At 47.3% G+C, this 13,437-nt stretch overlaps 2 protein-coding genes across 2 annotated transcripts; both read right to left on the bottom strand.

Annotated features, from left to right (window-relative positions):
• Positions 1 to 740: 740 nt before the first annotated feature.
• On the bottom strand, positions 741 to 10,708 carry LOC139833985 (uncharacterized). Its single transcript, XM_071824368.1, has 5 exons — positions 10,346 to 10,708; positions 10,165 to 10,237; positions 9,801 to 10,064; positions 9,415 to 9,722; positions 741 to 806 (listed from the first exon to the last, which is right to left on the bottom strand). The coding sequence occupies exons 1-5, from the start codon at positions 10,598 to 10,600 to the stop codon at positions 741 to 743; spliced, it is 966 nt and encodes a 321-aa protein (XP_071680469.1). The 5' UTR covers positions 10,601 to 10,708.
• On the bottom strand, positions 10,655 to 11,963 carry LOC139833986 (uncharacterized). Its single transcript, XM_071824369.1, has 2 exons — positions 11,079 to 11,963; positions 10,655 to 10,978 (listed from the first exon to the last, which is right to left on the bottom strand). Exons 1-2 carry the CDS (start codon positions 11,961 to 11,963, stop codon positions 10,655 to 10,657), a joined length of 1,209 nt encoding a protein of 402 aa, XP_071680470.1.
• Between the last annotated feature and the right edge of the window lie 1,474 nt (positions 11,964 to 13,437).

Below are 13,437 nucleotides of genomic sequence, written 5' to 3' on the forward strand. Positions count from 1 at the left end.
AAGCCCTCCCCTTCCAGTCGCAGGTGTTCCCCTCCAAGAAACCTGGCTCCAAGTCTTCGGTGGGGAGCAGCAGCGTCCCTATCCCCTCGATCAAAGACCACTCAGCCACAAAACCGGCCTCTGCCCCACCCAAGTCCAACCTGAAGCCGATTCCGTTCAACCAGTATGGCTCTAACCTGACTGAATCGGAGCTGTTCCCCAATGCTAAGAAGTGCCTCTCTCCAGTCCCACAAGATGAAGAACCACCGTCGGAGAACCTGGCCCAAACCTCCAGCGAGTCAAAATCAGAGGAGCCCATCTCTCCAACCATCCTTAAGCGTCAGAGGTTGTCGGAGGAGGACAGGGAGGAGGTGGGTTGGGAGAGCCCGGAGGACTGGGAAGCTGATCAGGAGATGCTTGCGGAGAAGATCGCCAAGCTCAAGCGCAAGCAGGATGGCGAGGTAGACAACCCACCATCCCGCAACAAGAAGAAACCTGGTGTCAAGCCCACGCGTGCCGCAGTGACTTCTTCGCCAATCACTGCGACGCGCCGCAGCACCAGGGGCAAAGGGGCGAGCTCGGAGCATGTGCTGCTTACGGCCTCCAAGCGGGCGGCAGAAAAAGATCAAGGTACGCCTTCTGCGCCATCTGCCCCTGATTCTTTCTTGGTTCTTCCTTCGGTTTCGGACACACATCTCTGGGGAGTTGCACGGGATGCGGGTTTGGGGTTGGATCCCTCTGCTGGTTCGCTTTCCCCTTTGTTATCCCTTGTTCGTGCGAAGGAACTTGCCCAAGCTAGGATCACCGAGGCTATCGTGAAGGCCAAGCTGAAGGAGGAAGAAGTGCAGAAACAAAAACTCGCAGAAGGCGTGGCTGACATAGGCATCCCAAATGGGCCTGCCGAAGATGGTACCCGGGGTTTACTGGAAGCCCAATACCCGAAGAATAAGAAGATTCGGGAGCCCAAGATTTACTAAGGAAAGATAGAGTTGTAATAGGAAGTGTTGTTTGTAATCTGGCGGGATGAGTTAGAAACCGTCCCGGACTATGTAAACTTGTATAGCACGAATCCCTCGGCTCCACCTCATATATAAGGGGGAGTCGAGGGACAAAGAATCAATCGAATCATTGTCTGCAAACCCTAGTTTTCATAGTCGTCGAGTACTTTTCGGCTGAAACCTTCGAGATCTACTTGCCCTCTACTTCTAACTAAACCCTAGCCTACAATCCATAGGCATTGACAAGTCAATACCTTGTCAATTGGCGCCGTCTGTGGGAATTAGAGGCGTAAGGAGCTGATCTCGATGGCACGCTCAAGATCTTCGACATCGTCAACCGCAAGCAACACAATGGATCGAGGTAAACAGATCGCTACTGGTCTTGTCGATTTTGTTCCTCACCCACCCTCCCGTTTGGATGCATATGCGTATCTGGCGGAGCCCATGGAGATGACGTTCGGAAGGTTCCACTTTCGCGTCGAGAAGGAAGGATCGTATCGTGTCGAGATTCCGATTTCGTCGGAATCATCAGTGGCCGATTCCGATTTTTCAAGCTATACATCGTCAAACGAATCAGGAGAAGAAGAAACCTCGGCGACACGCTACGTCAGCATCAGAGCAAGAGAGAAACTCGCCAAGATCTTCAACGACATGTCGTTTGAGTCATCTCATGATTCATATATAAGCGATGGTTCAAGCAATGTCGACGATTCTACGACTTCATCGACAAATCTTTGACGGTGGGCAAGGTCTTCATCAATCTCAACGACGATGTCACCAAACCCAACATAGATCCGAGTACAAAGTATCATCAGATTTACGCCATTGAAGAGCAAGAAGAGACATCCGAGGCTTTCGACGCTTTGGGAAATCCATACGTCGATCCCTCCAATCTGCGACAAGGCTTGGGCAACAAATACGTCGGGCCAGAGCCGCGAGATAGAGTTCAACTTTCACAAGCAGCGTGGGACAGAGCTGCGAGAGCTATGAACGGCACGTAACCAATGGCTACCACAGCCACACGGAAGAATTGCAAGCATATCAATATAGGCTCGCACGAGCTGCCGTGGAATTGGAAAAACAGACAATTGAGTTGAACAGAGAAAGGAGGCAGCTTCGCATCCAGCAGAGAAGGGCAGATCTAAGTCGACAATCTAGAACTACGGGTGATAGCCATCGGGAGGCGCGGAAACGAGCAAGGTCAAGACTGCAACACATACCCGAAGCGGAAAGAGAACACTTGGTTCAAAACCTCGACATGTCCTTTATGTCGATAGATACAAGAGGAAACATCATCCCTAAGACACCGGAGGCTGGGTATATGGCGACACATGCTTTTATCCTTGCATCTAAACCACCTCCGGGTGACCCAAGGGAAACACTGTACAATATGGCGGTAGCAGGAGTTGGAGCTATGGGGACAGCGTTTATATCAACGCCTCCCGAAGGAGTGGCAAGGCAAAATAGTCCGCGACCCGCAAAGAAGCAACAGCGGCAAGACCAAGGGCCAAGTGGAGCAAGAGACACAGCAGCACAAGCAAGAGTCGACAGAGCGCGACAAAGCGAAGGGATCATCGGCAATCCCCGAACTTAACGACGAAGATATGTGCGGCTTACCATGCTTCACGAGGAGAGTCCGAAAACGCGAGTCCCCTCGGGATTCAAGTTACCCGATAATTTCAAGAAATTCGACGGCCTTCAAGATCCGTAGGATTGGCTAGTCGACTATCCGGAGACGGTGAAGCCGACAGAGGAACTAGGGCAACAGCCATGCAAAGCATCCAGGTGCACCTAAGTGGTGCCGCACGATCATGGATAAAGAAACTCGCTCCAGGATCCATCGACAAGTGGGAAAGTTTCGAGGACGTGTTCGTCAAGAACTTCAGATCCACGTGCAAAACCCGCATCGTTAGAGGAGTTGAGAGCGTGTCGACAAAAGCCAGATGAGCCAATGAGAAAGTACATCCAGAGGTGGAATATCATCAAAAACTCGGCAAAACATATCCGACGAGAGAGCAATAGATGCGTTCGTCGCAGAGTCGTGCGTGGAGACTTTGTCGAGGATTTGGGAACGACCAATCCAAGGACAGATATCCGCGTTAATGGAGATAGCAAATAAATGGGCAGATGGAGAAGACGCTGTCCACAACAAACGACACAGTCGCCAGAGGAGGACCGTGGTCGAAACTATCAACCGAGGCGAAGATTTCCTCGGACGTACCGTAACTACGACGCCCAGACAAATTTCGGCAGGTTTTCGGACAAATACACAGGAGGCAACAGAGATGATTACCAGAGAAGCGGTGAACAGCGAGGTGATAATAGGGATGATTCACGCAACGAGGCAAAATAGTGGGCCGAGGTTTCCAAGACCTTTCGTGTCCCCCGAGGAAATGCTGAACGGACCGTGCCGGATGCACTTCTTCCTCGACAAAGAACGGGAAAAGACGGTCGGGCACTGCGAAAAGGCTGTCGAAATTTTCGTGCAATGTTCAGATACGCGAGAAAATGCTCACGCTCGAGCAGCACAGAGAAACCCTCGGGAGCCTAGGAGCGAGGTTCATCTCCCGCCACCTCCCGCGATTACAGAGGACAATCGACACCAGCTAAGAATAGCGGCAGCACCTGCACCACCACCCTATGTTGATCCTAATTCCAACGGAGCAGTGTTGATGATTCGAAGGGAAGGCCGTCCAATAGAGCTCAAAAAGTAATCTCACGACAGGTGTTTATGGCAGAGAAAATGCCTCCACCAACAGTTGAGTACCTTAATTGGTCGAGGACAAGATATCGGCTTCACAATAGCAGATCATCCGCAGCAAGTTCCTCGACCAGGCAGTCAGCACTTATTCGCCAAAGAAGCTATCGCAGGATTTGATGTCTCTCGAGTGTTCATAGACGGCGGCAAGAGCTTGAACCTCATGTATGCAGATACATTGAGGAAGATGAACATATCCTTAGCAAACTTGAAACCAACAGACACAAGGTTCCACGGCATCACACCAGAGAAACCAAGTTATCCATTGGGAAAAATCAATCTCGATGTTCAATTTGGGACCCGAGAAAATTATAGAATCGAGAAGCTCGAATTTGAAGTCGTGGATTTTCCATCACAATACCACGCTCTGTTGGGACGACCAGCATATGCTAGATTTATGGCAGTACCACACTATACATACCTGTTGTGGAGGTTGCCCGGACCAAGAGGACCAATCACAATCAAGGGAAGCTTTGCCTTAGCCGATAAGTGCGACAAGGATTTTCACAAAGTTGGCGAAACTTTCGGGATGCAAGCCGAGTACTTGGCGTCAAAAAGCATGACTGATTACGACGTCTTGCCCGGACGCCGGAAGGCCAAATAAAGAATCAACTTTCAACACAGAAAAATTCTAAGGAGGTGCAGATTCACCCGACAGATCCAAAAAAGACGACATCTATCGCAAACGATATGGATATCGCATAGGAAAGCGCTCGTCAAGTTCCTCCGTGAGAACTGGAAAATCTTTGCATGGTGTCCAGGTGACATGCCAGGAGTACCCAGGGAACTTGCCGAGCACCACCTAAATTTGGATCCAACAATGAAACCAATCGAGACAACCTTTGCGGCGTTTTTGAACCAAACCGCAAAGCCATGCTTTCAGAAATAAATCGACTCGAAGAAGCTGGTTTTATCGGAGAAATATCTCTGAAGCCACATGGGTAGCTAACCCGGTGATGGTGCCGAAGAAAAACACGACGAGTCCTTCGCATGTGCGTCGACTTTACGTGTCTCAATAAACATTGTCCTAAGGATCACTTTCCCCTCCCAAGGATCGATCAAATTATCGACTCCACGGCAGGTTGTGAACGTCTTTCCTTCTTGGATGCATACTCTGGTTATAACCAGATCAGATTAAAAGAAGATGATGAAGCCAAGACAGCGTTTATTACACCTTACGGCGTGTTTTGCTACAAAACAATGCCCTTAGGTCTAAAAAATGCGGGAGCAACATATCGAGAGGATGATGCGAAGTGTTTAGCAACACAGATCGGGAAAAACGTGCAAGTATACATCGATGATGTCGTCATAACATCAAAAAAGGGGACAACATTGATCGAGGATCTCAAAGAAACTTTTGACAACCTTGACAAATTCTGCCTCAAACTGAACCCGACGAAGTGTTCTTTTGGCGTCCCAGCGGGAGAACTTCCGGGGTTTCTAGTTTCGGCAAGAGGGATTGAAGCAAATCCCGACAAAATACAAGCCATAGTAACAATGAGAAAGCCAACAAAGTTGAAAGAAATACAGCAGCTAATCGGGCGAGTCGCAGCTTTGAGCAGGTTCGTCGCCAAGTTAGGAGAAAAGCGTTACCATTTTATGCGCCGATAAAACAAGGAGATAAATTCCGGTGGAACGAAGAGGCCGACGTAGCTTTCGAGGATCTGAAGCGAAAAATCTCGACACCACCCATCCTGGTGGCTCCCTAGGATACGGAACGTCTCGGGCTGTAGATTGCAGCCACGCCCCAAGTGGTTAGCACAAGATTAGTTGTCGAAAGAGAGGAAGAAGGGAAAATCCATGGAGTACAATGCGAGATACTTCGTGAGCGAAGTCTTGTCACCTTCAAAACAAAGGTACCCTCGCACCAAAAGCTAGCATATGGAGTGTTCACGACAAGACGAAAATTGCGCCACTATTTTTCGGCACACCCGATCATAGTGGTCAATGAAGCTCCCTTGTCAAATATACCGAATAACCCGAAGCTACGGGTCGTGTCTCCCTTTGGGGAATAGAACTTTCCCCTCGGGACATCACGTATGAAAAAGAAAAGCAATAAAGTCGCAAATACTGCCGGACTTCATCGCAGAATGGATGGAGTTGCAAAATACAGACCACCAGATTTATCGAGAACTTGGACCATGAACTTTGATGGGTCCAAGAGACTAGAAGGAGCTGGCGCAGAGTAGTACTCATATCACCCGAAGGCGACAAATTGAAGTACATCCTCCGGATGACGTTCCTTAACGCATCTAACAATGAAGCAGAATATGAGGCTCTCATACACGGGATGAAGATGGCGAAAGCCTGCGGAGCAACTCGATTAAAAATCTTTGGCGACTCACAGTTGGTGGCTCAGCAAGTTATGAACCAATGTGATGCAATCAATGATAGCATGATGGCATACAAGGAGGTGTACAACGAGCTTGAAAAGTTATTCGATGGATGCGAAGTAAATCATATTAGCAGGTTGAGCAACGACGAAGCCGACGTTCTTGCAAACATCGGGTCACAGTGCCTTCCAATCCCGCCAGGTGTATTCTGGGAAGAGATAACGAGAGAGATCCACTAAGCCAGCAAAGTCAAAAAGAAGGAGAAAAAACCCTCGGGGGCTGCCAAGGAAAAGCAAGAGGACGAAGAAGATCAGACTTGGTCATGATGATACAGATACCGTGGATGCAGCCGTACATATCATATATCCTTAGGAAAGAAATACCTGACGATCCAGTTGAAGCAAGGCGAGTAATTCGACGCTCCAAAGCTTTCACGGTGGTCAAGGGAGAATTGTATAAGCGAAGTATTTCGGGCGTCTTGCAAAGGTGCGTCACACCCGAAGAAGGAAGAATAATTTTGAAGGATGTACACGAAGGAATATGTGGCCACCACGCAAGTAGTCGAGCTATTGCAGCCAAGGTTTTTCGGGCAGGATTCTACTGGTTGACAGCAATCGAGGACGCCAAGGACATAGTAAGAACTTGCGACGCGTGTCAAAGGTTCGCCGCAAAACCCCACTCTCCAGCAGCAGAGCTAGCACCAATACCATTGTCATGGCCCTTTGCTCAATGGGGACTTGATATGGTGGGTAAGTTACACAAATCCTGGCCAGGAGGAAAGGAGTACATGCTAGTAGCTGTCGATAAATTTACAAAGTGGATAGAAGCGAAGCCGATAAATTCACCAGATGGAGCATCCGCAGTAAAATTCGTAAAAGGCCTCGTCTTCAGATTTGGAGTGCCCCACAGCATCGTCACGTACAACGGCAAAGTAACTTCACATCCCATGAATTCAAAGATTATTGCGAAGAGGTGGGTATTAAGCTGAACTTTGCGTCAGTTGCACATCCTCAAACCAATGGGCAAGTCGAGAAAGCCAATGGCATCATCTGCAATGGTATCAAGAAGCGCTTGTTAGGACCACTGGAAAAAGCTCGACATACCTGGCCAGAAGAACTACCAAGCGTGTTGTGGAGCATCCGAACAACACCAAACACAGCAACGCAGGAAACTCCGTTTTTCCTGGTTCATGGAGCAGAGGCAAGACTACCAATCGAGATAGAGCACAACTCTCCACGTGTCGCTGAATATGATGAAGAAACGTCGAGAAGAGTGCTAGAAGACGACGTCGACGCACTTGATGAAGCTCGAGATGAAGTATTATCTCGGGTAACCAAATATCAACAGGACTTGAAGAATTACCACAGTCGACGTTTGCGGCCAAGATCTTTTCAGGTGGGAGACCTAGTTCTTCGGCTCACGCAAAAAAGTCATGAAAAACTCGAGTCACCATGGCTTGGCCCTTACATTGTCACGGAAGTAATTGGAGGAGGAGCATACAGAATAAAGGACAAGAAGACAGGGGTGGAGGAGCCAAACCCCTGGAACGTGGCGCAACTTAGGCGTTTTTACGCCTAGAGTCAAAATATAGTCTTTGTAAAGCTTCAATGTACTGAAACGCCCGCGAGTTTTCAGACGCACTCTTTTCCTTTTTCGGGGCACCGAGTGGGGCCGGAGAAGGTTTTTAATGAGGCGGGCTCGCGGTGCTGCAATATAATAAAGATAGTGACAATATAACTTTTCTTCTTTATTGACATAACCAAAGTCTTCGTTCCGACGAATTTCAATATAGTTCATCGACAAAAGGAAAAACTTGCCTTGGTATTCAAATACCTCGTGAGTCAACAAAAATACAAAATAGTACTCAATAAAAAGCTTGGGGGTTCATATTCGCCTTAAATATATAAATGCCTTGGTTCAAAACCTCGCAAGTATACAAATATAGTAAAGAGTCACCGAAACACTCGGGGGCTAAACAAACAGAGAAATATAATGATTGCTTTACAATATAGTCATGGATTACAAAGAAAAAATATCTACAAGAAGAAACTAACTAGTCTTGATTCAATATGTCATCAAGAGTAACCCTGTTTTCCTCAGGAGCAGCACCAAGAAAATCGGCATAATGGCCATCGGCAAAAAAGTCGGCATCCATCCGAAGTAGGTCCTCAATCATTTCTTCGGCTATAGGCGTAACCTTCGTGTTAATCCTGTCAACACCAACTCTCCGACGTTTTACTTTTTGGTGAACCTTCTCGACAACCTGGGTAAGGTCAAGCTTCGAGTGGCAGATTTGGAGCATGATAAGAGCAAATGCGGCGCCAGCTACTAGTTGAGCTTTGACAAAATCATGGATACTGCGAGCATCCTTGAACCTTTCCATCAATTCAGGAAGAGTTTTTGGTTGGACGTTCCGAGGAAACATGGAGTTGTAAACCATGGACAAGGTCTTGGTACAGAAGTCGAGGAAATCGCGAGTTTGAGAGGCGCGATCTTGAAATCTGACAATTTGGCGGGTCCTTTCCGGGGTAGCCCAAAACAAAGAACCATGGTCCAAGGAGAGATTAACAAGGAGGGTTGTCCTAGCATTCACCCTCTCTTCCTCGGCAGCAGCATCAGTAAAGGCACCTATCAAAACAAAAAAGCGGAAACCTTCAACGAAACAATAGTATGCAGATAAAGGATATCAGCGGATGAAACAGACATACCCGACATATCTGCACTGGCTTCATTCATTAATTCGAGCATGAAATTTTCTCGAATAGTCGCCTTTTCAGCCTCGGAAGCAGCAATTTCCTTAGCAGCTACGGCCTCGCGAGCTTGTTGAAGAGCAATTTTTTCGGCTTCAGATGACTTACGAGATTGCTCCATCATCACAAGTGTTTGCTTCTTCGCATACTGAAGTTGTTGCCGAAGTTCATCCAGTTCTTGCGACAAGGTATCGTCGACAGGAGCGGTATCACCAAAAGCTTTCCTCGCGCAGGAAGAAGGCGAAACATTGGAAGGAGCAGAAGATGGAGTATAGTTATCAAATATCAACTGAAAAATAAACAAGACAACATCAAATAACAAGCAAAGATAGAAGTTTTCATTAATCTCTTGGAATAATTACAAGGGCATTACAGTGGAGTTAAGAAAGTACGTGTCGCCAAATGACTACTTTGGCGACAGAAGCAAAAGAAACAGAAAGAAAAACAGAGGCATGCAACTAGACCTCCGGCCTCGAGGAGCTAGGAGTTGAAGCTGGCTTGATCCCCAGATACGCCAAGATCTTCTTCGTGTTGGGCTTGGCCGCCTTGATCAGCGACCTCCATCTTGACTGCTCTATCTGACTGGTGTCGCCAACCTTCATCCAATCAAGCGTCTGTTGGCTGTCAGCAACTAGGGCAACAAGATTTCGACAAGCAACCTTCATATTCTCCTGACGCATCTTCAATCCCAGGTCTTCCGAAGCATTAAACATCTTGGCGAGGTTAAGGAAAGTTGCGGGTTCTTCTTTCTTCGGGAAGAAATAAGGGAACAACGCTGACAATCCTGCATTAGCATTTGCCACGCCTTCACGAATTTCGCGCCCGTGAAACTCCAGAAGAGAAAGTGCGTCAAGGAGAGGATCGTTGACAGGATTATCCAGATCAAAATCCTGGTTTGTTTGGGCTGCCACACGAGACAAGACATCAGTCAACAACCAAGAAACAGGAAGTGCAGTAAAATAAAAGGGATTGATAATATTACTCAGAGTACGTCGACTTTGCGACTTCAAACGCTTGAGGATTCCTTCGTCACGAGAAGCTTGTGCAGCTTTGAGCTCATCCAAGGCAGTTGTCGCATCCTCAAGTTTCTTCTGCAGTTCCTCGACACCAGCAGCTTTCGCCTTAGCTTCGTCAGCTTCGACCTTGGCTTTGCTAGCAGCGAGTTCGGCTTTCTTGCGAGCCGCCTCACTTTGCTCAAGTTTTTGAGCCAGTGCGTCGGCGCGTTCGTTAGCCTCTGCAAATTTCTCTGTCGAGATATGGAAAAAAGAGAGAAGAAAGATCAAAAAATCGCGGCAAGCAACAGGAGTGACAAATTAAGGAAAAACGACAAGTATGACAGTCGTTACCTTCGGCTCTATTAGCATATTCACGGTACCCAATAAATTGGGAACCAATGCGGAGAAGATCCTTGATCATAGGCTGTTCAACGTGAACACAGTAAGAGAAACATCGGCATAAAAAAAAAATAATAAAAAAAAAAGATGTGAAGAGACAAAATAAAGAAAATATAGATGTCGACAAACTCACATCATCTAGGAGCGGGGGCGACGAACTGCCCAACTGAGGGGCAGGATAAACAATCTTTTCAACCCGTGCCCTTTTTGGTGAAGGGGCACGGGGGCTTGAAGGAGTAGATGTATCAACATTTTGTTGAGGAGGCGACGATTCCTCCCCTTCAACTGGTTTTTCTGAAATAACTAAAGTATGTGACGTGCTCGTTCGAGCAGCCACATCTAAAGTTGGTGTTTCTTCATCATCACTGTGACAAAATAGCGGCAGCATAAAGGCAAGGCAAGATAAAATTCTTCAAATAAAAAAAGGAAAAGAGCAAGGAACCTACGAGCTGATGATACTCTCGATGTATGGATCATAAGCTGCTTTTCGAGGGGCAGGAGCAGTTTCTTCGGGTTTCGAGGTCCCGGAATCTTCGGCATTGCTCCTTTTCCTTTTGCTCTTCGGAGAAACAGCAGGAGGAGGAGATTGCGCTGATGTTGTATCTTCAGAGGCAGCATCCTTCTCAGTAGATCCCGCAGATTTTCGAGAATCTGCGGGTTCATTCACAAAAGAGGGGGTCTCCTGGTTGACATCATCGACAACGGTTCTTTCTTCGACCTCTCCATCCTCAGGAAGAGGAGGAAGGGAAGCCATAGTAGGATGATTCTACAAGGAAATAGTGACAAAAGAGAATAAGTGAGATACCACTGCAATAAGATACGAGGAACAGTTCAGAACAAGATAGAACTTCGAGAAGAGAAAATACCTTGGGAAGAGGATTGGAAGCACTGTATGGTTCCACTCGACAGGAGGAGGGAATAGGATCCTTCTTGCCTAATCGAGAAATTCTTCGAACCAATTTTTCCAAGTCCTTTACAGAAAGATCACTGGAGATTCTGTTGGCGTCATTTTCACCAGAATACGTCCAAAGGGGATTTTTGCGAGCCTGAAGAGGCTGCACTCTAATCCTAAGGAAGTAGGCAGTAATTTGAACACCAGATAGCTCTTTGCCTCGAGTGTTTTGAAGATGACGGATACGAGCCATGAGCGCCTCTGTCGCCTTTTTCTCTTCTTCAGAAGCTTCGGCATCCCAGGAACGGCGACGCTGAATCCTGGCACTTCCGTCGAAAGGAACTATGTTGTGCTCCACAGAATTGGCGCTTTCTTCGTGGATGTAGAGCCACTTTTTGCGCCATCCTTGGACAGAATCAGGAAACTTGACGTCGAAATAATCGACATCAGTCCGAACACAGATAACAACGCCACCTATGTTATAAGTGACGTTGTGGGAGCCATTACGGCGGAGGCAGAAAATGCGCTTCCACAGAGCCCAATTGGGAGGGATTCCGAGGAAGCATTCGCAAAGTGTGATAAAAATAGAAATGTGAAGGATGGAATTGGGAGTCAACTGGTGCAGTTGAATCCCATAAACGAAAAGAAGGCCGCGGAGGAAATCATGGATTGGGGTTGAAAGGCCGCGGATCAGGTGATCAACAAAACTAACCCGATACTCCATTGGAGGCTTGGGGTAGCTTTCTTCGCTAGGAAAGCGGATGGCGTCCTCCTTCGTCATGAGGCCGAGCCTCTTCAGCGTGTTGATGTCTTGATTGGAGATTTTGGATCTCTCCCACTCAAGATCCTCGGCGGCCATCTTGGATTCCGGCGTCTTTGTGGCGAGTCAGACGCGTGCGCGGTGGCATCAACGGCGGTGGGCGAGCAATGTATGTGCGTACGGAAGATTGGAGAGAGTTGGGCGCAGGGAAGTTTTGCGAAGAGGAATGGTAAGCGGCGCAAGCAAGGGGATGAACGGAGGTTGAAGAAGGGTTTATATAAGAATCGGGTGAAGCAAAGGTGTGCCGTTGGATGAAGAAATCGTGTGGTGAGAATGGATCTTCTAGACACAAGGGCAAAACAGTATTTTTATTGAGATAGGCGTTACCGTACGTGCGCCAGAAAAGCGGAGGACGTGTGTCCCCCACTTGCACGACGTGTCAACATGGTCGAAGCAATGGACCCACAGGGCAGAGAACTCACGACTATTCGAGAGGGATGAAGTAAATTTGATTAAGGGAAGTATGTCGACAAGAAAAATAAAAGAAAAGTGACGACAGAAAGAATTATTCAATACTTCGGGAGCCTTTGATCAAATACAAGTTTTTGCCCAAATGCTCTGGGGCTTCTTCAGAAAACATTAAATTTTCGAGTATGACATATATAGAAATTATGGAGCCTACAACCAAGTACAAGTCCTTGGCTGTAGCCTCGGGGGCTACTCCCATCGGGAGCGCTGTTCGCGCACCCGAGAGATAAAAAAAGAGAGAAGAAGAAAGAGATCATATTGGGAAGTAATGAAAATATAGCGACAAGGTGGACTAAAATGTTGAGCCTACAACCAAGCACAAGTTCTTGGTTGTAGCCTCTGGTTACTCCCATCGGGAACGCTGTTCGCGTGCCCGATGAAATTAACAAAAATAGAAAAACAAGAGAGTATATTTCGAGTTATAATTAACTCTACATATACTCCCATCGGGAGAACAATATAAGTCATATATGACTCGATAAAATGTGCCATTCCAACAGCCGGAAAAGCACTCGACAATATATTCTCAGAACGCCGAAGTTGCGATCAATTTCTGAATGCCGCAAAATTTGCGAAGGTAAGACCCCAGATCCGTTCTGCTGGGCGTGGCATCGCCAAAGACTGCGCTCTGCTACTTTTATCCGTATCAACAGATACGAAGAAAAATCCTAACGGACGCGTTAGGTACCCGATAAATTTGACTGGGACTCGACAGAATGGTAAGACCTTAAGCGGCACTCATCGACGTTTACACCAAGATCCCGAGATCATGTCCGGGGACGTGATTTTGAAGTAGGTTTTTGCGGATTGCCACTAGAGCAGTTAACTAGTACCTGATCCGTCAGATGAACTAGCCCCAATTACCAGTATCCCTGTACAATATAGAATTTTATGTGAAGAAATATAAAAGGTTAAAGCTTTCGAGTAAAAATAAACAATGGAGATTTTCCCTGACTCTACGATTCAAGCAAAATCTCGGGGGCTACTGACATAGGCATCCCAAATGGGCCTGCCGAAGATGGTACCCGGGGTTTACTGGAAGCCC

The sequence above is a fragment of the Lolium perenne genome, chromosome 7, assembly GCF_019359855.2.
Source record: "Lolium perenne isolate Kyuss_39 chromosome 7, Kyuss_2.0, whole genome shotgun sequence".
NCBI classification, from domain to species: Eukaryota; Viridiplantae; Streptophyta; class Magnoliopsida; order Poales; family Poaceae; genus Lolium; species Lolium perenne.